The sequence below is a fragment of the Catharus ustulatus genome, chromosome 10, assembly GCF_009819885.2.
Source record: "Catharus ustulatus isolate bCatUst1 chromosome 10, bCatUst1.pri.v2, whole genome shotgun sequence".
In the NCBI taxonomy this organism is placed as follows: domain Eukaryota; kingdom Metazoa; phylum Chordata; class Aves; order Passeriformes; family Turdidae; genus Catharus; species Catharus ustulatus.
In genome coordinates, this window is record NC_046230.1 from 17,763,043 (window position 1) to 17,790,755 (window position 27,713).

General features: G+C 45.5%; 1 protein-coding gene across 8 annotated transcripts; it reads left to right on the top strand.

Moving 5' to 3' along the window:
• Positions 1 to 99: 99 nt before the first annotated feature.
• Positions 100 to 27,304, top strand: AP2M1 (adaptor related protein complex 2 subunit mu 1). 8 transcript variants are annotated; one of them, XM_033068361.2, is made up of 14 exons: positions 100 to 142; positions 10,307 to 10,419; positions 13,941 to 13,946; positions 15,673 to 15,938; positions 17,308 to 17,390; positions 20,838 to 20,843; positions 21,384 to 21,519; positions 21,607 to 21,748; positions 22,425 to 22,436; positions 24,055 to 24,174; positions 24,685 to 24,820; positions 25,535 to 25,632; positions 25,772 to 25,883; positions 26,190 to 27,304. In XM_033068361.2, exons 2-14 carry the CDS (start codon positions 10,346 to 10,348, stop codon positions 26,322 to 26,324), a joined length of 1,326 nt encoding a protein of 441 aa, XP_032924252.1. In that variant the 5' UTR covers positions 100 to 142; positions 10,307 to 10,345; the 3' UTR covers positions 26,325 to 27,304. The 8 variants fall into 8 exon arrangements, with proteins under 8 accessions (XP_032924252.1, XP_032924256.1, XP_042635524.1 ...); XM_033068365.2 differs by lacking the exons at positions 13,941 to 13,946; positions 20,838 to 20,843; XM_042779590.1 differs by lacking the exons at positions 100 to 142; positions 22,425 to 22,436.
• The last annotated feature ends 409 nt before the right edge of the window (positions 27,305 to 27,713 follow it).

Here is a 27,713-nt window from a genome sequence, read left to right on the forward strand (position 1 = left end):
GGCGCATGCGCAGTGGCGGGGCGCGGGCGGGGCGCGCGCGCGGCGTCTCTGCAGTGCGCGGGGGGGCGCGGGGTGAGGGGGGGCGGCGCCGCCATCTTGGGCGCGGGGCGGCGAGCGGCGGTGGCGGCGGCGGTGGTGGCAGGTGAGACGCCCCGGATCGCGCTCTGCTCCCCGCCGAGCTGCACGGCCTCCGTCCCTCCTCTGGGCGGATTCCTGCGGTCGGGCTCTCTCTGCGGCCGCGCCCGGGCGGTGGCCGAGCTGCTGCCGGTGGCGACTCTGGGCGCTGGTTGGGGTCTGCAGGCCCAGGGGCGGGGAGGCTGCTGCAGGGCGAGGTGTCCCGCCGGCTGCCCTTGGGAGGGACGCGAGAGTGCCCCCGGAGCTGGTAGGGAGGGAGAGAAGCGGGGCCGCCTGGGAGGGCTTTTCCTCAGCTTCCTCTGAGGGGGTGCTGGGGGACCCCATCTTTCGTTCGTACATTGCTTGTGGCTCAGGGGGGTTATTAACAGCTGTTAATTAGCTCTGTGACTGGAATACCTGTGTGGCAGCCCTGCGGTGCTGCACCGGGGCAGGGTGGGGACGGGGTCGGGCTGTGTATGGCACAGGAAGGCCGGCACCGATGCGTCAGGTCAGCCTGAGCAAAGGTTTTTTTCCAGTTGGATCGGGTTGGAACTTCACTGAAAATTGTTTGCCTGTACTACTGATCCAAACGTGAATTAGCTGGGTCATGGCTTGCACTCAGCTTCCTCCCTGGAAAACCTGCTGAGGCAGAACGCAGCGCTGCTGATGCCGAACTGCTTATTCTGAGGCTTAAAGCAGGCTCCTCTCCAGCGGCTCTTCTGGATGCATTTCCACATCCATTCTTCCCAGGACTAGGTTATTTGATTCAGTAAAACTGGAGGAAGCACAGCCTGTGTTATCACCCAATACAGTTGACTTCTCTCCCCACTGAGAAGTGGCTTGCTCTTGATCTAGTGTTCTCTCCATAAGCTGTGTGAGCCCATGATCTGTTTTCTGGTTGCTTTAGTATGACAAAGCTGCTATCAAGTTTTAGCCTCAGGCTGCCAAAATCTGAGCCTGGAACTTGCCCAGATAGGTGAGTCTGGATGGCTTCTGTGGCTTGGAAGTGGCTTGGAAGTCTCGGTATTGTAGGCTTCTAACTGTGTATGGGTTCATATGGTGTTTGGTTGGGCAACATTTACTTGAATGCTGTCAGAGCTGTAGCTGCTGTTTTTTCCTCTAGTAAAATCTCTGTGTGTCCCTGTGACTCTTGCTTGGAGGGACAATCTCAAATCCGAAGAGATGCTGCCAAACTGTCTACTTCCATATTTTTCCTGTCAGAAGGGAGGCATCACTCCTGTAGGAAATGCCATGTTACTGACATCTAGTGACAAAGATACCTGGTGTTCTTTGGGCTGCAGAGTGGCCATGTTCCAGGGAGAGCATTGGGAAGTCTTTGAAGGGTATCATGGCTGGCTGCTTCCTCCTCCCAAAAGAGCCTCCTCCCTGGCTTTTGGGGAACTGAATCTTAAGGCTGTGAAGGGTTACATCTTGAGTTCTTTGAAACACAGGGGACTGGACATGCATTCTTGTTTGATACGATCGCTTTCCTTTATTTTTTTTTTATTTTTTTTTTTGTGGAACAGGAACAGTCACTAAACAAAACAGGCTTTATAAAGAAACTTCCTGTAACCCTAGTTAACTTTTTTTTGCCTCATCTCTACATAAAAAAAAAGCAAAGCCAAGACGGTCTTCTGCAGCACCATCTCCTTGCACTGGTTTTCTAAACTTATTTTACTGAAGACTCTTAGAGTATTTAAAGGCTGTTCCTGGGACCAACTGGAGGATGGCCTGTGGTGCCAAAATATAATTGGTTTGTGAGGCAAAGTCTGCTTCTCTGGTCTCTGAGTGACCTACTGAGTCAAAAGTTACTGGCAGGTCATGTATTATTTTGATCTTGGCAGGAGGTCGGCAGCTCAGCTGAAAGTTTGCAGGCAGAGACACAGAATGTGAAATGCAGTTATCTGCTCTCCAGTAAGAGTAGTGAGAGAAAAGCTGACACATCAGGGCACCTAGACCATTAATGATCTGCAGAATGCAAGCTCTTACTCCAACTCCACTCTGTGCCTCTTCTGTTAGAAGGTGAATAGGAAGCAAATCACTGTTCAGGTTTCTAGCTCAAGAGTAAAAAGCAAGTAGTTCAAACTGACTTTAGAAATACTTTAGTAGAATGGGTAGAAATAGGAAAAGGCATTGAGGCTGTTAACATCAGGTTGGGCTCAAAATATGTCAGAGAGGTACCTGTACCTGTGATGTTTTACTGGAGTAGGGGAGCTTCTCGTCTTTCCCTGTGTCAGTATTTATCTCTTGTTTGTTACTCTTCAGACTGGCTGCGTGCAGTATGGCATGCAGAAGTGGGCTGTAGGAGGAGAGCCTGGTGAGAGAACGTGCTTCTCTTCCTGCCCACTGGTTATGGGGATTTATGGGATTGTGTTTAAAATAGGAACAGTTTCTCTGAAACTGATGGGTTTATCTCAGGAGCTCTTTAGCTCAGGGTGTGCCCCTTAAGTAAATTATGCAGCTTGTCTTCCCCGGGATAAAGTGGTTGCAGCTACTCTTGTTTAAAACCAATTGCAACCCATGGCCTCCTGCAAAGTGGCTAATGCAGCTCTCTAAGCAAAGCTTAGGTGCTCAGATTAGCTGGTGGGGTGATGGCATTGTTTTGAGCCTTGAGTCTTCTGGGTTGATAATGGCTGGTGCTAGCTGAAAGGATGGGTTTTCCCAACAACTTCAGTTTGCCAGAGCAGCCTGACTAATCCCCCTCCTGCTTCAACTACTGTCACTTGTCCAAGATGATACTGATTTCTGGAATGCAGAAATGGCTGCAGCTGGTGATTTGCCTTCAGTATTTCTCCTGATTTCTTCCTGGATGAGGACTCAGTAGCTAATGTACCTTGAACTGCTTAGTTAGATAAGCTCATTAATGCACAGAAGTCTTACTTACTGTTAAGTCAGAACCCAAACTGTCTTTTAATAGACTGCTAAAGGGGTTGGTTGCTTTACACCAGCTTATTAACTGACTTGTGATTGTTATTTCTTGGATGTGTTCTGTAGATTACAGAAATCAGCAGTCCTGTTTGCAGTCAAACTAAATGATGTCTGTGCTGTAGGAAAGTTCCAGCCCCTTAATGGGAGTGACAAAGTCCGAGTAGCTGAGTCTTGGGCTCGCTACTGATCAACTTATGTTTGTTTGTACCCTGTACTGAATGGTACAGGAAACTTGATGAAGCTCATGGCATTTCTCACAGTGGGACTGTGGCTGAAAGGGCTCTGCAGGTGAGCAGCAGTCCTGACATCTGCTCATTCACCCTCAGTCAGTGGCTGGTTGAAGACTTATTTTCCCCACCTGTACTCCAGACTCTTTCCTGGACAGGTATCTCTGTGGTAAGAATATCACCCACACAGCTGCTTTGAGAAAATATAGCTGATCCCAAAGTTGCCTCCTAAAATGAATAGACAGATGCTCACTGGTGATGCTACTGCTGCTCATCAAATCCTGGCACAGTTGGGGGATAATGTCAAACTGTAGTTGTGTTGTTATGGGCAGCCTGCTGCACATTGGCCCTGAGCTGCTGTGTCACCACTGCACCTCTGAAGAGAGGATTTGCTGAGCAGATGCCATGAGAGCAAACAGGCCTGGCTCAAGAGTTCCTCAGTTTCTGCCTACACTGGACTTAGAGAAGCTGGCATGGAAGGATATAAAGAAGTGTATTTGTACTTTCCTGTGGCAAAAATGCCAGTATATACCCAAAATTTGTGGTGACTCTGGTGCCATTAGGCTGTAGGTACATTACATTACACTCAGACAATTTCTAATTCTTTTGGAGCTAGAACAAGTGCTTCTTGCCTTGCATGTGAAACGAGTTACTGCAGCCATGTCCCTTTAATCACTGAAGAAAACTGGCTAAAATTCACTGTTTTTCCTAAGCAACACATTTGAGCAGATCAGCTTGTTTGTTTTTACTTGAGCAAATGCAGTTACAAAAGGCAGAGAGTTGTATTCCAAAATTTATGGTGTAGGTTGAAGCTACCACTGTCTCTGCTCGTGCAGGGAAGGGTTAATGGTCTGTGTGGTATCGTGTGGAAGACCTCAGGTTATGGGACAAAGGTATTGGAAAAAATCACTCATTTGAATATCTGTATATCTGGGATTTAGGCTACAATTCAGCTGAGTCTTTCATACCCTAATAAACAGATGTCTCATGCTGCAGTTGTGTCTTATTGCTGGTGTGTGGCTTCTCAGAGACCATGGAAGGCTGCACTGAACAGAAACTACAGCATTGGTGCTGAAAGAGTTGCTGCAGATAAACAGCTGCAGAAGGAACAGACTGTGCTGGTTAGTTGATTCCTTATGCGTGCCTTGTTTAGTCTAAGACAGCTCCATGCTCGGTGTTGTTCATTTTTCTACAGCTATTACAAGTTAGAATTGATGAAGAGGAAATGGAAGAGGAAGGCTGGGCTCTCACATGCTGCAGGATGGAGCTGCTGGATCTCCACTTGATTAATGCAGGTTTAGTGCCTCATCTCACTAGGCAGCTTCCAGTCCAGCCACTTATTGCATCCCATAGTATGTGAGACTGACAGCTCAGCAGCAGGATCCTGCTGTCTGAGCTTGTGCTCCTGGCTTCACTCATGGGTGGCACACTAAAAGGATGAAGTCTGACTTTTGGAGAACCACCTGGGTTTAGATCAGACCTAATAAACAAAGCATTTTCCACCTATGATAGAATCAGTGAACAAAAGCAGTTTTTAGATACTGTGCTTTATTGTGTCTTTATCTTTCTCTGGGCTCCCTTGGTTATTGTCTGCAGCTCACGTGCTGCAGGCTGACTTCTGGGGTTTCATCCAGCATGTCCTGATGGTTTGAGAGAGGGGTGCTTATTCCACATCCCCTACACAGTGGGAGCACAGACATGATTTGAGGCAAGTATGTGTGATTCTTAGGAAAGTGCATGTTACCGTGTCAGTCAGTGTAGGCCCAGCTAATCCTGCTGCTTTTCTGTTATGTAACTAGTGAAATGCATTAAAATCTTTAACCAGCCTTTTTTTTTAATTAATTAATTTTTGTTGTTGTTGGCTGTCTTAATGCTGTAACATTGCCACAATTGCTCTAAAGGTGTATTTTAATGTTCTCATCTTCACTTGAGTAAATGAAGTCATTTCCACGTCATCTTGCCTCCTGGTGGGTTTATAAGCATGTATATAAGTGTGTAGCTGTCTGTGATGTTCTTCATGCTCCTTTTCTGTTTATGGGTTGAAATGGAAGTATATGGAAATGTGAGCTCTTGGCAGGAGGGTAGGAAGCCTACAGCCTTAGGTGTTTGTAGGAGCTGCATTCAGATGTTAACATTTATCCCAGTAGCTGCCTGAAGAATGCAGAGTGTGTTGGGAGAGGGCTGTTGTTCCTAAATTAAGGTGATTACTCACCAACTGGTGTGAATTCAACATACATGTGGATCATCCCTATACCTTAACTAGACTAGAATAAATCCATCCATACTCTAAGTAGAAAACAGGGCTGTAGCTACCAGTGTGGAGCAGGTTGCCATATGTTCAAGCTAGTGAAACAGAAGGAGTGGAACTGCAAAGCTCTGAAAATGCAGTTGATGGATCATTAACCCAAAGGTTTCAGCTAGACTCATCTTCGTTTCCAGGCACTTGGTGGTAAACAGTTGAAGAAGTGGGCTTTGCTCTTAAGCTGTGTCTGACAGTGGGTTGTTAGGCTGAGGAGATTCAGTGGCAGTGTAGAGCAAGCTCCGTAGAAAAGGCTGACTGGAGAGGAGCAGAATGAGTCATTGAAAGCTGGTTGAGCAATGCTTTCTGAGTCACGCTGCTAATGCACAGGGAGCAGATGAACCCATCTCCTGTACTGGAATTTTTATTCTGAGGTCTGATTCCAGCAGCCATGAGTCACTGAATGTCAGGCTCAAATTAATTTCAGTCCTCTTCCCTGCAGTTCTTAACCACTGCAAGTACTAGCATCTTTCACTTCCACAGCTGATCTATAAAGAAAACTATTAATTATTTTAAAAGATGTGGAAGATTGTGCTATGTCTGAACTGTACCACTGAAATCCTCATTCTTGTTAAAATATAACCTTGAAATAGTTGAAAGGAGTATCTGTGAAACTTGAAACACAAAGGAGGATCAAAACAAAGCAGGCTTATTTTCACTGCAGCCACTTCAAGGAGAGCATTTGTCATCTTGAAGAGCCATTCTTCTTGCTGAGCTTTAAGCAACTTTCTTTTGCATTCTGCCCTTTGTATAACTTTTCTCTCTGTTCATTGATCTCTGGGCTACTTACGCCACCTCTTGAGTTTCCAGCTGTGTGGACATGCTTTCATTAACTGATGGAAGTAATTCTGTGTGGAGAGGGAGTGTGTCTTGGAGAGATGTAATGCAAGGTTTGAACAAAAGACTGGAATATTGTCCCTGTTCTGTGAACTGCCATCATGGGCAAGCTTGGTGAAGGCTGACAGCAGCCCTGCACCAAACTGAGCTTGCTGTAAGTTGTGTTGATGCTTGTGATGCCTGGAGCTCTTCAAGATGCTGAACTGCAGACGTTAAGCAGACAAGGGACATCTGCTTATAATTGTGTTAAATACCTTGTGTAGCTAAGACCTCCTTGTTCTCTGATGCCATTAGATGGGAGTGCAGCCAGAGGTGTCCTTCAGCTACTGCAAAGAAGTGATTGATAGCTGGTACAGTTGGGTAGGTCATCTAATACCCTTTCCTTAGAGTCACTGTTTTTAGCCCATGTGACTTCGCTGGTACCTGGAAACACTACCAATTGTCTGACACAAATCATCAGGTAAATTGTACTTAAATGTGAATTCAGGTTTGATTTTTAGAGCTGTGGAATTGTGGGTTCTTTCAGACTTGAGGAGAATTATAACTCATATGGAGGCATTCTGCTGCTACATGTGAAATAACTCTCTTGCATGTCTCAGGTACGTGTGGTTGGCTGCCCTTATAAAACAGGTCCTGATTCTGTGGCCAAATCCATAGTAATAGGGAAAAGTACAAGCTCAGGTGTTAACCAAGGCCTCATGTAGCACAGAGCCAGCCCCTTTCTGACTCTTGAGCAAGTTCATTATCAAGTTGTTTTGCCAGTGTAGTACAGCACACATCAGCTTGGTGGCAGATCTCTGCATACTTCTGTTTTGTACCATACAGGAATTTGCAGTAAGAGCACCCCTGGTCAGCAGTCATGGCAGCAGGATGTGTGTGGGTATGAGGGTATTCAGAGTACTAAGGGCAAAGTAGATCAAAGTCAACCAAAGAGGTGCAGATGGGGCTACAAAATGGCGCCGTAAATCCAAGATGCACAACTGTACAATGGTGCATATAGGAGGTGTGGGGATGAAGTAGCAAAGGCAATTCTGACTTCACCTGGCTCTGCAATATGAACCAATGCAGCTCTTAAATGAAGTGGTAAACTAAAGCAAATGAAGTTGGAACCAGGAGCTAACTTTGCATGGTCAGTTTGAAGCTTGAACTCATCTCCTGGGATATTTTGTATAAGGAAGAAGCCTAGCATTTCGTTACATTGATGAAGAATTTTTGAAGACTAAAAGCCTTTGAGTTATGATCTATCTACTCTCCATCAAATATGCTTTTACTAACAGGTAAGATGAGGAAGCAGTTGACTCTGCTGTCTGGTACTGTGGTGCAATTAAAAATGCTGATGTTTTTTGTCTGTAACTTCAGCAAAGCTGTTACAGAGTATGTTCCAACATACGAGAAAGCGTGGCATCATTATTACAGTCAACATTTAAAATTTGTAGATATTCCTAAGAAAAGGCTTTTAATTTCCAATGCAAAGCTTGATCTGCAATCTTCTACATGTTTTATAGTAATGCAGTAAATATTCAAATCAAGGCTTTTTCAAAAAGTGATTGGCGTGTCATGCTGGCAAAAGGCTTTGTCTTGTATATGCTGCGTGTCTGATCCTGTTGCTCATCAAAGCAGACATTTCCTTTATACTAAAAATAGTGAAACAAATAACTTAAGCAGCATTAAAACCCAAGAGGGAGATTATTTTTTTTTAAGACTAGGATGTGCTTTCTAGGATTCTTCTGGAAAGGGTTTGCAGGATTCTTATGATCCAGCTTTGACCAGTTGCATAAGCTTCCAGGAAGCTGCTCTGTACAGTGCAAGTCTTAAAGAGAATGCAGGAACTCTCCACCTTTGGTTGCAATAGTCCATATCTGAATGTGGAAGCCAACACTGTAGAAGTCTGCAAATATTTCTTATCTGGAGTGAAAAAAACTAGTAAATAGGAAAGAATTTTCTAGAGTGGGCAACAAGGTGTTTTCACTGTCCGAATGTTTCTTATTTTTTTCATTGTTTGGCCTGTGGAATGACCTTGCAAATGTTTCAACATCTGCCTGTCTTGCTAGGCAGCTGTGTTCAATTCTCCATGTTTTGGGTTTCAGCCCTGCATGTTACCTGTCCGTGGCCTTTTCATGCTTGTTGGGGCTGTGTGTGCTTTGTGTAAGTAGTTGTGAGTCTGTGGTACAACCACTTCCATGAGTCTGAAAAATTTAGTTTGTTTGGTTGACCAGTGGGATTGTTTTCTGCTGTGGGGATGCTGACACTGCTGCCCCTAGTTTGAAGCCCTGGTCATGAAGCAGTGAGCAGCCACAAAAGGCTTTTCCCACTCTAACTACATGGGAATCATGAAGCTGCTTATGTCTTAATAGGTTTGGTGACAGAGACTTAGAAGTAAATTAAATACTTGTATCCCTAAGTTATAAAGTGTCATGATTGGAAGAAACACATTTGAAAAGCTATTCTGTGCTAATTGGAGTCTCAGGCATGAAAATAGGTTTTCATATTTTCACAAGAAGCCACTGACAAGTGACAGAGATACTTGACCAGCAGAATGGGGGGAATAAAAACCAGAAAGGTCACTGCTGATTTTTGGGAAAACTGCTTGTCTCTTTTTATTTTGACTTAACTGACCTTTGGGCTTTTTTTCCCCTTTTAATAAGCAGAAGCAGCCATCTCAAAGCTGAATACTTGTAGCAGAAAAGTATGAGTAGTGTTACTCTTTGAGGACTCACTAGATGTAGCTAAAAATATTGATGTAAAGGCTTAGGAAATTTAAAGTTTCTTCTGCAGTACTTTTTTCAGATGGGCAGCTTCTGTATTTTATTGGGTGTGACTTCTAGAGGATACATTACTCTGGATAATCCAGAAGTCCTTTTGCCCCTCTGATGTGTGTATTGGTTTTGTGTTCTCTTTTTTCCCTGACCTTTGAGGTGATGCAGGGCTGGGTCACTTTAACTTTGTCATTGCAGTGGTCCTGAGCAGACACCTATCAGTTCACTGTCAGCATCTGTCTCTAGGTTGGCCTCTCCCTATCCTTTTCACCCAGCCCAGACTAGTGGGTGTAGGCTCACCCACCCAGGGAGCAGTGTGGAGATGGTTGTTATCTAATGCTCTGCAGTGCCCAGGCTAAGTGTGATCACCCCAAGGCCTGCCCTGTCACATTTGCACTTCTCTGCTTGGGACTAAGCCAACCAAGCAGTTGCTGCTTGTGGGTGTTATGACTTTGATCTAAGTGAATAGGAGTGCATAAGACTCCATAAGTCTTCTGTATCAATAATGTCTACCCTATCAATAATTTCTGATGTCTTTGGAGAGAGTTTTGTAGCTCTCTCCAAAGCAATCTTCCTTTGAAGAAAGAAAATCAGCAGTTTAGGAGGGTAACTTTTGAGGGACTATCTCCCACTTCCAGTGGGTCATGATTGTGACCACTCCAGTGGTACCTTTTGGCCAAATGGCTCTCAGTTTGAATTTTGAAGTGTGACTCTATATGGCTGCTAGGGATTGGCAAAGGCTCTTACACTGATGTGTAAAAACTATGTAAAAGAGGCAATAAACAGAGATGTACTTAGTGCTAGGAACCCCCTGTCATGTGGTGATGGGCTTGGTGACATGTCAGACATTTGTATGAACAGTATGTGAAAAGATTTAGGAATTGTGCCTGATTTGTATCTTAGTGTTTAAGGAGATAGAAACTTTATAGTAGAAGTAAAGGGTCTTTGATTGCTTGTAGTTCCAGGCCTGTGTTTCTTCTCACATTCAAGACGTATGTTTTAGATAGTTGTCCTTGAGGCTTAATCTGTCCATGCTGATTTTTGGAATGAGAAGTAAGACAGCTTCTATTTCAGTGCCAATTTCAACCTTTAGTCCTGGCTACAAATCGTTTCAGCCTACTTATATATGTTCTTTCTTGCTTCAGGTATTAAGCAACATGGGAAGTGAAGACTAAAGTTCCATCATGATTGGAGGCTTGTTCATTTATAATCACAAAGGAGAGGTTTTAATCTCTCGTGTCTACCGGGATGACATCGGGTAAGTGCTTCTGTTGCATCCCCAGTTTTTGCATTTTTGTCTCATTTTGGTGCAGTAAACAATCCAGAGCTGCTTTGTTCTGCATTAGCTGTGCATGCATGTAAGACTGCAACTCAACTTGCTGCTCTAGGCTTAGCTTAGAAAAAAGAAGTTTAAGCCCTGGTCACCTACAGTGAAGGATGATCTGCAGCCAGACCTGGGACTTTCTTTTGGATGGAGGGGATCTGGCCATTATTCCAAATGCTTCAGCATCATGGACTGCCACTGTGGGAGCTTACCTCACTGTAATCACTAAAACTTTACCGGAGCAGTAACGTGGGAACTGTTTGCCGCACACTCTAGCCAGGGCTCTGAATTAGTTTCAGGCACTGATGTCTAAGATCAAGTACAGGCATGCAGGAGACTGTGGTCTTGGAAAATTTTATCTGCAAGCAGTCTCATAGCAACCATGGCTATACTACTACAGCTGGCTTTCTGTCCCCCAGCTTTGTATGGCAGCCTTGTGTGAAAAGCTTACATTCATTGGGTAACTAAAGTTGTGGGAAGCCTTGAAAACCTTTAGACTGTAGGTGTCTTGTTGCACTTCTCCCAAGTGTTATGATGCTCACTTAGACTGGATCTGTGCAACCCTTAGGCTGCTAGTTTCCAGAAGGTATCTTACTAAAAATATGGTGTCTTGTGGGCAGTGGATAGTGCTGTAGGGAACCCTAAGTGGTGGTGCTGCTTGGGCTGAAAGCCTTAAATTTAAGGGTGTTGTGCACAACAGTACTCTTTCTAGTGGGTTTCCATTAACATCAGACATTAGGTGGAAGTGATTAAGTTGGATGAGTTAAGGCAGAGCTAATGGAGGCAGAGCTGTGGTAAGTGCTAATTTCAAAGTTCAGTGAGAGAGAGCCTTCAGGCCAATTTAGGAAAAAGTAGTTTGTACCAGGTCTCCACAATGACTAGTGGTAGGATGTTCTATGAAATAACTTGTTGCCATAAATTACAAAAAACTATCAAGCCAGTTTGCCTTCAGACTGCTCTGGTCTCAAAAGTATGTCCCTTCTGGTTGTGGATTGTCTTGTGCAGGTTAAAAGTTGAGGTAGAACTAGTAGCTAGTCAAGGCTTGTACTGTTTCATCGAGGGAATAGTCAACACAGTGTCTGTAATGAGGCTTCACCTAATGAGCTTTTAAATCTCTTGGCTTGTTCCAGGTCATCTAAGGCGAAGTAGCTGTTCTAAGGTTGACTGAGTTATTCCAGGACTTCCACATGTAGCTGAGCCAAGGAAGCATTGTATTTCTCAATCAGAAAGCCAGTGGCTATGATGTTTTACCTCTTTCCTACTATACAAGCTCATATGAATCTTCATTACTTGTTAGCTGAAGCTCTTCAGAGCAATTCATATGACAGGACTGACTTTGTAAAGCTGGTATCACAATGACTGAACCAAGCCAGTCTGGATTATAGGAGACTTTGGAGAATGTTTCAGGTGGGGGCTAGGGACACTTTCACTGTATTTCTGGCAAAATTGTTCTCAAACTGATGTTTATTCAAAAAGGCCTTTTGATTTAAATGCCATTATGGCTGGGGAGCAAAGTAGGTATTTTTAATATGATCTTCTATTGCTTTTTTATGTTGGCCCATTTCTCTTACAGAGTGAGTGCCTTATTGTCAGTACGTGATAAAGTACTTCCTGCTGGCTGGCCAGACAAAGCTAGAAAATGGGATTTCCTGCCTGATCCTATCTTAACATTTTCATTTGGCTGAGTGCCAGAATTTTCCAGTGTTTTCTCTAGGACTTGAGGAGTTGGTGTTCCTTTCAGTGAAATCATCCGTTCAGTTCTTGTGAAAAGTGTCAGTCTTGTGACTTAGGTGGGGCTGGTGTTGGCTGTTAACTGAACTTGCTCCCCAAGGTGCTGGATTTCCTCTCAACAGGCCTTCAGTGCTGGTTTGGACTTTTTTTAAACATGTAGCCTTATAAAAGAAGTTGTTATAAAGTGGCTGTGTCTCATCTTGTGATGTAATCAAGAAACTGAGAGTCTTTCCATTTCCTAGTCTGGACATTAGCATTAATGCCAGGTCTACTTAAAATTTTTAATATCTTAACCATCAGTGGGAGGTAAGGAAAGGAATAGCCATGGTACTGTAGCTTGTACTCAACTCTGTAGGGAGTTCTGTCTCTAACCAAACAGCTGATACACTTCTAGCATACTGTACAGTTCCTAGTTCCTAAGCAGTAGTTCTGAAGTGCTGAACCCACCCTACTTGTTGGGAGGTAGTTGAATAGGAAATGAGCATAACTGCTCCCTGTCTTCATGAGTGATTGACCCGTAAGACTCCTTAGTCTTGGCTATTGCCTTTGGCATTCTGAAGCTTCAGTTTCTGAGCTGGGAGATATTAAAGGTCATCTGTGTTGATAAGAACACCTTCCCTTGCACAGTTTAGGAGCCTTAAAAAGCACATTCTAGTTCAGATGTAGGGACCAAAGTGACGAACAATGATCCTTATTTTGACTTGGTTAAAGGCAGAAATACCACAAAACTTGAACTTTCTTTGCTTGCAACTTAGAATGGCTTTGGTGCATGTAACGCCTCTGTCCATACAGCAGCTAGCTGCATGTATAAGCAGCCTTATTAAAAAAAAAGGCTAAACATCATGCATATAATTCAGGATACTGTGGAGGGTTCTGCTGTAATTTTCAAGTGCCTTGTTCTTCAGTGACTTAATTGTTGGGAACCTACCTGCATTTCAGAATGCAGCTGTGTAATTAAATATTTGAAACTGAGCAGCTTACATGAAAAACTGCATGCACTTTAAATGTAATAGGTGTTTGTTTTCTGAGCTTCTAATACATCACGTCAGCTTCGTGGCTTTTGATCCTTAAGGAAAAAGTGCAAGCTGGATAGAGCAGTGTCTGAATCTGTAGGATGTGCCCTATCTCTTCAGATGTGCTCCAGCTCTATCAAACTTGCTGTATTTCCTGTTGGCTGGACCAAACCAGAAAGCATCAACCCAAACACCTTAAAATGAGAAGTACTGTCATAGAAATTCCCACTCAGACTTGTAACCCTGTCCTGAGGCAGACTGGGAAGAAGATACCCAATACTTTGTGATCCTCAGGCGATGCCTCTGATTGAGGCTTTGGGGTTTTTCCACACCAAGGCCTACTACCTGTATTAGCAGAGCAGACTGGGTATCACTGATGTGATACAGGTGTGGCTCACCTGGACTAAATGCCCAGTTAGCCCTAAAGTTCAGCCAAACACAAATCTGTCCATGCTGACAGCCTTACCATGGCATGTCAGTGTTGTACCTCGCGAGGGTTTCATTGCTGCTGGAGCTTGTTACTGTCCACCCAATACCACCTTGGCCTTGTGTGCCAAGGAGCAGGGGGAGGGGGTGCTGTTTGGTCTCTTCTTATCTCTTTGGATTCATTGTGCCTTGTGTGTGTGTTTCTAACCCTTTCTCTTGTTGCTGTCACTCCTCCTTTCTCCGCTGGCGCCATTTCTGTCCATCCCATCTCATTGGCTGCTGTAGCAATAGGTAAGAGACGCGTGGTAGGCCACGACTGGCATTGCACAGTGGGCACCTGGTGTGCTAGCAAAGCCTCCCTGACCTGAGGCTTCTCCTCTAGTGTGCACCAGTCTGGTGACTGGTTCCGGTGCTACTTTTAGTGGGTTAGAACTTGAGGCCGGGAGGGCTTAATGCTCTAGAACAAGCTGAACTTTCCTTGCAAGGAGGGGAGGATTTGGGCTTTTAGATAGTTATTTTATAGTAGATTAAATTACTTTCTTATGGAAAAACTAAAGCAGAAATGAAATATTAATTTGACTCCAACCTACAAACTTTCTGGAGCAATAAAACCTGAAAAGTATTCAAAAGCCAGAATTTTGCTTATGGGGAAGCATGTTTACTGATGAAACTTCTACATATGTCCCCAGACCTTCAAGAAGCAAACACCTGCTGTGGTAGCATATGTTCCTTTGAATATCCTTTGTTTTCTAACTTGGAACTCTGTGTTGGATTGTTGACAAACCTCAGTGCTTACAAGCATTTGTATGCCTTATCCTTGCTTGCAAGGATGATATTACTGTCTGCTCTCAAACATGTTTCTGCATAATCAGTGCCATGGCCTTGATGCTGCAGTCAGACCCCCTGTTCCACGGAGTGTCTGAGAGTATGAATAATAAAGCACGACTAAAGGGATCTTGGCTTTGTGTGTAGACTGTTGCTTTAAGTTTTGGTCTTGTCATATAAAGCACTTGGTCTTCCTTCCTGTATTCTCGGGATTGGTGAACCTAATTTGGGAAGTTTATTCTGACTTGTAGGTACAGGGTAAGGAGTGTGTGCAAGAGCTGGCATCCAGAATGTCATTTGGAATCCTTGTGTAACAAGGAGGGGTTTTTCCCTGTTGTTAGTGTATAGGCAGTTTGGATCAAGGAGGGCAGCACTTATAGGCAGCTAGCACAGCACTTTTCCAGCACTGGGCAGAACCCTTGACTATAAATGGTCCGGACCATGCAGTACACGTTGCACTGTGGGGACTCTGAGTCAGGATGCAAGACACCTGTTGTGAAACAGAGCAGTCTTGAGGTGACTTGTAACTGGAAAGCCAGCGGTGATCCTAATCCTCCTGCTGCTTTGTGCCTGCCCTCCAAAGTGTGTGGGATATGGAGGTGAGCTGGATCTGAGAACTAAAGCTCTCTTCGGAGTGTACCTGGGCACTGACATCTCCTGGGTGGCCTGGGCAAATTTTGCTGTTATTTCATTGGTTGTATGTCTGGGACAACTGCCATTGACACGTATCTTGGGAGACTACAGCTTGCTCTGGGGCAAGAGTGTGAAGGCCTGGGCACGCAGGATAGACAATAATTAGGTGTTTGGTCAAAACTGGACTCTTAGCCATACATTGCTAATGTGTTTGTTTCCAGCTATGACAATCAATTGGGAGTGCTGTCAAAATTAATTGAAGGGAAAATTTCTTTGCCATCTTACTCCAGATGGAGGTTTGCTTCTCCTTCTGACTACAGTTACACTGTAGTCCAAAGCTCCTTAGAGACCAGGAGCACTCTCTGAGCTTGTGCAGAATTCAGTGTCTAACTCTGCTCAGAGCCTTCACTTGTCCTTCTTAGAGACATCCCCAGGCACCCTCCCTAGGTGAGCTTGGTGTGTGTAGTTCAGTGTCTGAGCGTAATGGCATAAGCAGAACTGTGCAGCCAGCTGGTTGCACATTCACTGTGCTGACTTGGCTTTGGTGCTGCTCTCGTAGGCGCAATGCCGTGGACGCCTTCCGCGTCAATGTCATCCACGCACGGCAGCAGGTGCGCTCGCCCGTCACCAACATCGCCCGCACAAGTTTCTTCCATGTCAAGCGCTCCAACATCTGGCTGGCTGCTGTCACCAAGCAGAATGTCAATGCTGCCATGGTATTCGAGTTTCTTTACAAGATGTGTGACGTGATGACTGCCTACTTCGGGAAGATCAGTGAGGAGAACATCAAGAACAACTTCGTGCTGATCTATGAGCTGCTGGATGGTGAGATGTTTCCCTTATACACTGTGCCCTATTGCATTTGGTCATTCTGAAATCCTCAGCTTAGTATGATGTAGTGTATTTTTAAAATGCATGCAGAGATCAAAATTACTTGTTTGGCTTTCTAATGCCACCTGTACTGCAAATGTGAATGGTACCTCAAGCCCACAGCCTTGTGCTGATTCCCTTCCCTGAAATGCTGGGAGCTGTGCACTTACATGACTGAGACAGCTGCTACTGAAGCTCAGCTTCTGAGGGGATCCTGTGTAGATGTCAGGCTTTCCTTACCCCAAGGTGTATCAAGAGGACTGTCAGTAGTACCTCTAAGGCCAGCTGGCACCCAGGTGCCTCTAGCAGTGTATGGAAACAGTCACCCCAGGCTTAAGTTGATTGCCCCTAGTAAGTTCCCTTTTGGGCTCAATTCTGGACAGAAGAAAATCAATAAAACCCAATGTGCTCTGTCCCAGCCCTACTTCCCCCACTGATACAGCTCCAAATTTCACCACAGATTAGTAATAGTGTCCCTTCAGCTGCTTGTGATATCAGCCTGCTTATGGAAGTTGCCCTTGAGCTGGTCCTGTTTCACATATCGTGAACACTTTGTGTTGGTTACATTTCAGTTTGTTTTCCAGACAAGGCACTACATGTCTGTGTCCTGGGATTCTTAGCCAAGGGTCACAGTGATTGATGTTTTCCCTGTTCCCTCAGGGCAGACGAAGAAGCTGCCTGTTCTTTGCTTTGGTCAGTCACTGCTGTCTCCTTGCAGGCACAGTGAGATCAAGCCTCCCAGTGTGATGTTCAGTATCATGTTAGGGGTCTTCTTTCCCCTCTAATTCTCTTGTGGATTGTTCCCTTCCGCTTTGAGGGGAGTAGGTGTGTACTGAGCACTGTGTGTAGTTAACATCTGTTTCCCTCCTACACTCATCCTGCAGTGCCACTACTCAGCTGTTGTTTTGGGTTTTATTACATCTTTATAAGAACAAAACTTTAAAAAAAAAAGGCAGAAAAGATAAAATTGCTGTGGTATTGTATAAACTCTGTTGTCGCTTGCATGTTTTTGGAAAATCTCATCGGTGTGCCCTGTACAGATGGCTAGGTTAGTTGGTATTTAGTCCTGAGGTGTGGTTGTATTTAAAAACTAGCAAATTCATCACTTGTACAGCTTTCCATCACCCCTCAACTCCAAAGTATTGCTTTGGGAACTCAGTGTAGCAAGAATGATTCTTTTCTCTTGGTAAAGAATGCTACAGCAACTTACCCAAAACTTCAGTGTGTAAGCAGTATCTGTGCGCTTATTGCCTCTCTCCCTATAGGAACAGTTAGCCTGGTTGATGTGTCTGTAGCTCTGAACTAACCTTTTACCCTTCTGTAGAAATCCTGGACTTTGGCTATCCTCAGAACTCTGAAACAGGGGCCCTGAAGACTTTCATCACTCAGCAAGGCATCAAGAGTCAGGTAATGGGGAATTTGGGGTACAGCACTACTCTGCTGTTTAATTTTTGCTAAACCTGTTCAAGAAATTTCCATCTAACCATTTGACCCGTATGGAATGTGCCATAATCAATTGAGAACAGGGGTGTATCTCAGTGGCACTTTGTTCTAGGTGTCCCTGCACTGTGTTACCTCGTGTTCCTTGGCACATGATAAGATGCAGGAGGAAGAGCCCAGAGCTAGGATAATGTCAGTTCCTTGCATGTAAATATGATTGCTGGCTTCATGCTCTGCTCTCTGTCAGCTTCTGAGAGGATAAACAAATCTACCTGCTGAACCAGAAGCAGCTCTTTTGCGTGTGACTCTCACTGAACAGGTCTGTTATCAACCAGAGCTGTCAGGATTTCATGCCTGCCTTATAATGAAGTATTCTTCAGCCTTGTCAATCTTGCTGTTAGGTCAGGAAGCTCAGGTTGCTCTGTCTCTGCCTGTAACATCCTTGCAGGTCAGTGTCAGTACAGCCTGAGGTTTTTTAGGTTAGAATCTGTGCTGTGCTTTTAGCATAGTACTAACCCTTGCAACAAAGTTTACATGGAATTAGAAGATAAAAGAGTTGTTGGGAAAACCATGGTTAGTTGGACTGGTTTGGGGAGTGTGTTTAGTTCTAGTCTTACTCCAGGTACAGCCCTCAAAACTAGACTTCTTGTCTCATAAGCTCTTGCTTAACCTCTGAATTCAAAGGAAACTCATAGTCCATTTCTCATATCCCCAAGGAGTATTGTCCACCTTGTGCATCTGACACAGCTCTGCAAGTCAGGACTTAGCCTAAAAGTTAGTCCTTTCCCCTGCATAGCAATGAGCCAGGAAAAAAAGCTCAGATTCTGTAGTGAGGCAGTCTGTGGCAGAGTAAAGCTTCAGCCTCAGGTACAAACAGTAGCAAAGGGCTAAACGAGAGCCTGCATGGAGGTTGTTCTTGTTTAGGTTAGCAGAGGTCAGTATCTGCAGTCTCTGTTTCAACTCACTTTATCAGCACTGATTTTCTGAGAATTCCTTTTTAAACTTTTAATCTAGTAGCAAGACTAACTGCAGTTCAAGAGGAGGTGAGAGAGAAGCTGCCTCTCAGCAACATACTTCTCGCTAGGACAGCAAACTGTTTTGCAACATGGCCAGATGTGAGTGCATCCGGTCTCAGTCCCCATCACGAGTCCTAGTGTAAATCTCTGGCCTTCTGTAGTCTGACAGTTGGGACAGTCAGCACTGAAGATAGCTGAATCAGCTCCTGTTCCTAGAAAAACTGAAAACTAACCACCACCCTCACTTCCTTCCCTTGCTCTTTTTTTTGCTTTTGTTGGTTTTAACAAACTCTTGTGCTGTTTGTGTGCAAACCACTGTCACAGTATCAGGCTTAATTCAGCAGCAAGTTTAGTCCTTTCCTTACAAAGAGGAGTTTGGCTTTCAGCTTCAGACAAGTAAGCAGTTGTTCTGCTCAGTATTTAATTTTGTGCAGCCCAGTTCAAAAACCAGAAGTAATCCGTTACAGGCACAGGATGGCAAGGGCACCAGTTGAAATGGTACCTCCCATGTTTTCTTGTCTGCTCTCTGGTACTTCAGCCTTCAGCCCTCAATGGCTTAGACCCAATTCACACAGGTACCTAGGACCAAAATCTGGGTCTGAATGGTCATTTATCTGTGTTCCCTATCTTTGCTTAGTTCCTGATGATACTTTCATTGGGCTTGTGTCTTGAGGAATTTAAGGAGCAAAATCTACTTATGGCAGACTTTCCAAACTTGACTTTTTGACTTAGTTACAGATTGGAGGTGTACTGAGCTGCTATGCTCTGAATGCCCTACCTGTATGGCTACAGTGGTCTTTTCAGGGCAGGTGATCCTGAAATTGGAAAATCTGCTTTATTTCTTTGAAAGAATGTCTGAAATTGCTGCATTGCTTGCCAAGGAAATATCTGTGTGCTCTGGGAAGGAGTGATGTGCCACACAGATTTTAAAAGGTGTTGGTATGCAACATGATTTTATTTCTAGTCTCTACATTTGAAATAGCCAGCTACTTAGATGGCAGGACTGCAGGCTGTGCTGATATCCTGTAGCAGAACTGATGAAGCCGTTAGCTTGAATATCTTCCTCCAACAGAGACTAAAACTTGCTCTTACAGCTTGAGGTAGCTGTGCTTCATGTACTGTTCACACTCTTAAAATACTGTCTGCCTTTGTCCAAACTTCATTAACTAGATGCACACTGTTATTTTCTTCCCTTCCAAGTGATTTCTGGGCATGTGAATTGGTCAACTCTTAGTTACAGTGTTTCCCCAAACCATAGATGTTCTTTAGTGCTAAAATGCTGGTGTTACTTTATAAAGTGAGCAGAGGGCCACCACCAGCTGGAAGATCCCAGGAAACCTGCTAGTAGCTGGCTATCTTTAACCTAGTCAACATGCTGGCAACTCAGCACAAGGTGGGTATTCTTGGGCTATTTTAGCTGACTTATTTGTCCTGCTCTGGGAAGCACCTGCTCCTGACAAATTCCAGACCCAGGGGTCTTCAGTGCCTTCTTTAGGGAATACTCATGGTGGTGGGTGGTCTCAGCTTCAGCAGCTGCTTCCAGATCCATCCAGTCACTTTACAGAGCAAGTGTAGGGTCAGGGTACTGGTACTGTTGCAGATGAGAAGTCATCACATGATCAATGTCCCTTTGGAAGACAGAGCACTGGGTATTAAATCTGTGTGTTCCTCTAAAGCCTGAACAGAGCATTGAACAAGGCAGTGCTTTTTTTTGTGGGATGACAAGAGAGGTACTTTGTGTACTGTATTGAGCACTTACCTAAGCAATTCACAGGGGAATATAAATAGATAAATAGATGATACGACAGTGGCTGTGCTTGCTGAGGAGCTGACCGTGTCTATGGCAAGAGCATGTGTGAAGCTGAGATCATGTACTGCCACCCTGTGGGCCTTCTGCAAGGCTGCTGTGAGACACCCACTTGTGTCTTGGCAGTTGTGGTGGAAGAGCAGATACCACTTTATACCCAAAGTGGTATTTCCCATAGTTTGGGCATCTGTGACATGGTGGACATCCAGGATTTGCCTTAGGAATAAGTCTGCTCTGCATAGAAACATTATTGGGAATGGTGTTTTGCCTGTGTCTCCCTCTGCTATGCCTTTGGATTGTCAATAATGGGCCAAGTCTGAAAATTCATTTCACTGCTTGGAGTACTGGGTTTCCTGCAGGGAGCTAAAGGTCAAAACCCCTCATCTTGTTTGTGCTAATTAGCTACCTAATTAACAAAGGGCTGACCTGCTTTTTTCCTGTCCTCAGGTAGCTTTAAGCCTAATCTGCCTCTTTCTCCCTTCCTTCCTTCTCTTGCTATTGACCTGCTTGCCTGTTAACCCTGTCTACACTGCACTTGCTACTATATACCTACTTCTTGATTTTCTCCGTGTGACTGGACCCCACCTCTAGCATCAGGTAGGAAACTTCTCTGTGCCTCTCAACACAACCCTTGGTGCTTTTTGGAGGCTTAGAGCCTCGGTACTGTTAGATTCATTAGTGTTGCTATGACTGCAGTTATTAAGAAACAGGCCTTGGGAATTAGCTCTCTTGTTGCCCTGGGGTTTCATGTTGGATAAGGGTGTGAACTGCTACATCAATCCATGTTAAGCTTCTCTGCTTAATATGGATTGATGTGACAGTCTGAAACATGATTTGAATGCCGTTGGTGGAGCCCAAGCTCCCCTGCACTAAGAGATAGCCTAATGGACTTGCTGACAAAACAGAGCAATGTTCCCTGCTGTTGCTATGGCCAATTCTTGGTTAGGCTTAGAATTTGATGTTCTGAGGAGGGACCCAAATCATGTGAGGTGTGACAGCACCCGTATCTAAGTGACAAAAACATTTATGTGTAATAAAGGGCAAGTGTTCACTCTTAGATTCAGAGCAAGGTTTCTTAGTCTTTGGATTTATTTAGAGGAATTTATTTATGTCTAAGATGTCATTTCTTCTCTTCAGACCAAGGAAGAGCAGTCCCAGATCACCAGCCAGGTGACTGGACAGATTGGATGGAGACGTGAAGGAATCAAATACCGTCGCAATGAACTCTTTCTTGATGTGCTGGAGAGTGTGAATCTCTTAATGTCCCCACAGGGTAAGTAGGAGAGCTGGCATCCTTCTGCTCAGGGTTCGTGAATAGTGACTCTTGTAAGTGTTCTGAACTGTGATCTCCTCTAACCAGGTCAGGTTTTGAGTGCCCATGTCTCAGGCAGAGTGGTGATGAAGAGTTATCTGAGTGGAATGCCAGAGTGCAAGTTTGGCATGAATGACAAGATTGTCATTGAAAAACAGGGCAAAGGGACTGCGGATGAAACGGGAAAAAGGTAAGAGCTTTGGACCTAGTGACCACTTGCCACCAGGGACTCTTACGAAAGGGCAGCCTTTAATAGCTTTTCTGATCTGACAGAAAAAAGCTGTGGTTTTTTTCTTCTATCCAGATACTACTGCTAACTTTGGGTAGATCAGCTGTCATGCAAGCTACCAACCTACAGAGGGCTGCTCTACAGCTCTTTAAGTATTAAAGATTCAAACATAGTTTGAAGTGTAGAGTTCTTGCACCTGGAAGCACTGCCTCAAGAGGGATTTTCCTAGAATCTCTATCTCTAGTAGTTTTGTTCAGTGCAGAGACTCTTAATCATGAAGCAGTAGCAGTGCTCCCAAGAAATAGTGAAAGAATCCATTTGCCTGCTTTACATGGACTGTTCCCACAAAGTAGAACACAGACTGGGGAAGGCCCTCCTGCTGATTACAGTGGCTGTGGGAGCAGGAGGCACATCCTTTCCGAGAGCCCAGCTACCCTCCCTCCCATCTGCACCTCAGTCAGTACCATTGAAGCTGAAAACAGCTCTTAATGCCTTGTCCAGCTTTCCTGCTTGGGGTGAAGAGATAAAAGCAATGGGACTGCCACTTTCGTCTCACTAACCATTTGCAACTCATCTGTATTTCTCTTGGTTGTTTTTTTGTTGTTTGTTTGTTTGTTTTTTTTTTGCTGACCCCCAGTGAATTGGGAAGGTAGATAATCTGCTTCAGCTTTGTGTGCACTCTGCTCTCCCCTGTCTCTTGCTTTGTGTGACTTGTGCATGTAACCTGGATCTCAGACACTTTCCACAATGGTTCCTGTAAATGGAGCTGAGCTGCTATTTGCCTTTTCTCTCAGAACCAAGCCAAGAGCTATTGCTTCACTGTCACCTTTAAGCCATCTTTCCTGTACCTGATTGAGCTAAATGTAAAATGGATGAGCCTGAGACGGCTGATGGGCCAAGTGAGGATTTACTCTAGTGAAAATATCAACTGCACAGGCCTTGAAGAGCCAGTACACTGTCCCAAAGCTCCTGTGCCAACTGCCTTTGCCAGTAAATATGCTGTTTTTTGAGTTTTAGAAGTAAGATGAACCGGGATTCTTGGTAGGTAGTTCTTGCTTGCTGTGATTATCCAGTGGGCATTTTCAGCTTGGAGATGTTACTCTCCAGAAGCATTTGGTTATGAGGTGACCAAAAGGGACAGCTGCTGTCAGATGCTTTTTGGCATCTAGCTTGTGGCAAGGCCAATCCTGAGTAATGCTGCCTGAGACCTGGAGCAGTCCTAGGCAGAGGGCTTTCCCAGTTGTTTTCCAAAGAAATAGAAATTAGTTGGCTAATGTTGGTTGTCATCTGGGCAACAGATTAGCAGAGACTAACTCCTCCTGTTGAAGCACAAACCACACCACTGGTGGTTGTGTAACTAGACAGCCAATCAGCCTGGGGTCAGTCTGCTCCCCCTTTGTGTACGTAGTGGTGGTTCCTAGGACAGCTAAACCTGCTGTAGTTCTCGGTGTCTTGGCATATTAGCATGGCTGTCCTGTTGTTTACAGCAGTTGAGGCAGCCTAGATACCTTAGTGTTACACTGCTGCACCTTCTCTACACTGCTGCCTCTTCTGTTGCTCCTGCCTTCTGGTCCCTCTCAGTAGCTCAGGGGTTTTGGCTGGCCCAGAACCTGTATTCTCAGGAACTAGTACCTGGCACAAATTCAGTGCTGGCAGGTTAGGCTGGTGCACTTCCATAGACAGGTGGTAGCTCTTTAGGCTTTTGGGAGAGATACAGACTTGTATGTCAAAATCTTGTGGTTTTGGCAGTTTGGTTCAGAATCAAACCACCTGCTGGCATTGTGGAAATGAACAGCTGTGAAGAGATTTCTGAACAGGAAGACTCTGAACCTGGCATTTCTTGGCTGTGTGGCAGTGGGATAGCTTTGTGGACAGGAAAGTGTTCTCTCTCCTTTGAACTGTGCTGTGAGAAGACTTGGGCTGACAGAGTTGCCTTTGCAGTACTGAGTGCTGCTGGCAGGCAGACCCAAGCATTGTGTTGCTGGCTATGACAGAAAGGTGCTCTTCTAAGCTCTCTCCTCTTTGGGGAGAGGAGAAAAAAAAATTATTTCAAACAAGCTTCCTGAAACACAATTCTTGTGGTGGTGAAACAAGGAAAGTCTGAGCCAAGAGGCTGCTGTCCCCTAAATCTCTCCCTGCCTCCCCATTTCCTGGACACCTGCGATGGCAACATGCTCTGTAGAGTAGTTTCTGCCTGGACAGATTTTGACTGCACCAAGATACCAGAGCTGCAGCTTGCATTCTCTAACTGTGTTTTGTGTTTTTAGCGGCAAACAGTCAATTGCCATTGATGACTGCACTTTCCACCAGTGTGTGAGGCTCAGCAAGTTTGATTCTGAGAGGAGCATCAGCTTCATTCCACCAGATGGAGAATTTGAGCTCATGAGGTACTGTGGGTGGGGGGTGAACAGGCTGGTGTTGGTATCTGCTTGCTGCTATAGTAGTGTTGTTGCTCCCAGGCAGACTTGCAGCCCTTGAGCACTTGGGAAATACACACTTACTCCACTCTGAAAAGGAGGTGGTCTGTAGGGTGTCCCACAAATCCATCTGTTAAAAATGTGGAAGTCCAGCTGCATTTAGTTTTCTTTGCCATAACCATAGTGTTGGATGTGGATTTTCTTGCTTTTGAGTTTGCTGTATCTGTTGTTTTAGTGTTTAACACTGGTGTCCTTGAACAAGACTGTTGGCAGGAACCAGATATAAAACTTGAGATGCAAGAAGCCATTGCTGCCCTAGAGCAGCACAGATCTTAACTGCTGTTTCCTTCTGGGATGTTTCCCTTTCTGGCTGATGCTTTTAAGCTGTTTGCTATATTCAGAGGCTATCTCTGTAGGAGGGTGATACAGTTTAGGGAGTTAACTCCTCCTCAGAGTTCACTGTAGCTTCCATCCCTGCAGATACCGAACCACAAAGGACATTATCCTTCCCTTCCGTGTGATCCCACTGGTGCGGGAGGTGGGTCGGACCAAGCTGGAAGTGAAGGTGGTGATCAAATCAAATTTCAAACCTTCCTTGCTGGCCCAGAAGATAGAGGTAAGAGGGAAAAAACAAACGGTATCTTGTGCCTGGAAATGATGCCTCTAGTTTATGTCTGCTGTGGTGGAGTCCTCACAGATGAGTCTCTAAGCTTGAACACGGCTAAAAACATGAACTGAGTATCTCTTAAATGTGTGGTGCTGCTCTGCTGTGGAAAGGAGCTACTGTAGAGTAGGGAGATGGAAACTGTTTCATTTGCACAACTGCTTTGGCAGGGGCCTCTTTCTATCCCTGCAGCAACTGTTCACTTAATTTCTCAGCCACTGTGAAAATTTCATATTCTTCTGTCTGCATGATCTGAAGGTATGTCAAACAGGCAGCAGGCTGTGAGCTAAGACTGGCTAGGGGTGGCTTTTTGCAGCTTAGTCCCCATCTGAGAAAGCTTACTGCTGCAAGGCTAGACTGTCCAGTGTCTGCTGCAATGCCTGGCATCCTTCCTGAGCTTATCTCCCCAACATTAGCCAGAATTCCTGCCTTATGAAGATCTCTGCCCTGTTCCTTACTGACTTTTGTGTATTATGGAACTGTGAATGTGTACTTCAAAGCAAGAAACTGGAGAGCTAGCCTAGGATGCCTTGTGATAGCTGATGTTCTCTGGGCCGTGAGCTGGGAGAGAGAAGGCCCAAGGGGTCCAAGACAGACCATCTGAGACTGGCCAGAGTGCCCAGGCTGCAGCCTCCTTGGCCCCACTTAACAGACTGTGCCTTGCAGGTCCGGATCCCAACACCCCTCAATACCAGTGGAGTGCAAGTCATCTGCATGAAAGGGAAGGCGAAGTACAAGGCCAGTGAGAATGCCATTGTCTGGAAGTAAGTGAACATGTTGGGGCTGGCAGGGGCAGGCCCTGGGGAGGCAGGGTCTGTTTAGTGTCCCTCTCTGCCCTGAGATTATGTACTGAAGGGGAGCATAAACTCTGGCACCTTCTCACTTCTGAGTTTTCTCCAATAGGATAAAACGTATGGCTGGAATGAAGGAATCCCAGATCAGTGCAGAGATTGAACTGCTGCCCACCAATGACAAGAAGAAGTGGGCTCGGCCTCCCATCTCCATGAACTTTGAGGTGAGTACCTGTCTGCCTTTCAGGATGCACCCAACCTTGTAGAAGCTTTGTCAGTCCCTCTTGGGAGTTGCACAGGTTTGAGCATCCCCTGTGACAAGCTGACAGGTGAGATCAGATGGCAAAGCTAATGGAAGAAAATTGCCCTTGGAGCCACAGGAGTCTGGCACCATGCATGCAGGGACTAGAGAAGGGAACAGTGCCTCTTGATGTCTGTTTCTAGATGCATTGCCTGGGAGTCCTCTGGCATTTGTGTACGGAGAGCATCTTACCCCATTCCCATGCTCTCCCATTTCCCTCTCTCAATAGGTCCCATTTGCACCCTCTGGGCTGAAGGTGCGCTACCTGAAAGTCTTTGAGCCAAAGCTGAACTACAGTGACCATGATGTGATAAAATGGGTGAGGTACATCGGCAGGAGTGGGATCTACGAGACCAGATGCTAGCCCCAGCAGGCTGGCGGGCTCCCTCTTCTCCAAGCCATGCTCTGCCTCTCCTCGGTCTTCAGCTACATTCAGAGATGTCTGCCTGGCCCCTCGACGCAGATTGAAAGACCCTGTGGCTCACCCCGGGAGTGGACTCGCCTGCCTGTGTTCAGTTACCACCCACGCTGCAGATGAAGTTCAGAACCCAGTCATGTGCAGGGGTGCAGTCAGCCCCTGCTCCCCGTCCCAGGGTGGGCAAGGGCTAGTCTAACTCCCATCCTCTCGTGATCTTTCTAGGGAACGTCCACCATTAAACTCCTCTTCTGTTGGTGTCTCACTACTTGCATCATATCCTAGTATTTTTGAAGTTCTTGTGCATATGTACTCGTAGAATAGACCTAAACATAGACTGGACAAATCTGAGTTGAAGTTACCCTGGCTTCTGTACTAGCTCTTGCTGTTGTGGTAGATGTTGCTGGCCAGTCTGAGATGTCTGGGGTGGTGAGTTTGTTGGGTCCCCACCACGGGAGATGGTGGGCTCACCAGATCTCACCACCACCTTATTTCTTGCAAAGTTGTCAGTATAGAGTCCTGCCATGGGAAGGTTTGTGACCAAAAAGGATGAGGGTTTAGGCTCTTGCTGGTGTGTATGTGGGTGGCACAGCATTTCAAGTCCTCGGAGCATTTACCCCTGCCCACTGCTGGCTTGAGCCAGTCTGTCCTTTCCAAACAAATTGGAGACATGCTCCCCCACTGTCCCAGGGAGTGTGGATCAGCTGAGCTCTGTTTGGGTGTGAACAGGGTCTGTCCTTGGGGAATCTCAAATGCAGCTGGCAGTAAGAGCCCCCTGACCCAGCCTGCCCTCTCCACACTTCTACCAAATGCTTCTGGGCCATAGGAATGCTGCTGCAACCCACAGTCCTGCTTCTGGTAGTGTGGTCTCCATTTTGTACACTTTGTGATTTGTCCAGCTCTGAATCTAATAAAGTATGTAGAATGGAGAAGGCTGCCTGCGCTGCTGTTTGGGACTGGTGCTGCAAGAGCCTGGGCTGTGCCCTGGGCCTGTGCCACAATGTCTTGGGGCTTGCTTGTGCTGCTTCCCCAGCCCTGGGCTGCTTGGGGGCTGGCAGGTGAAAATGACGGGGGATGCTTTTGTTTCCAGCTGTGCCAGTGCTGCAGCTTCCTGAAGGAATGAGGGTGCTCTGGGCTTTCCTTGGGGCTGCAGCTGGGAGGAACTGAACTCGGTGGAGTGTGTCCCAGCCTGCTGTAAGTCGGGCTCCTGTGTCCCAGCCAGGCTTAAGAGAATCTTGGTCATCTTTCCTTACGCGCACTTGAAAAAAACACAAAAGCCATTTCCCCTTTTAACTTGGCTTTTGGTGGCGGGTGCCAAGGTGGGTGCTGTGCGGGGTA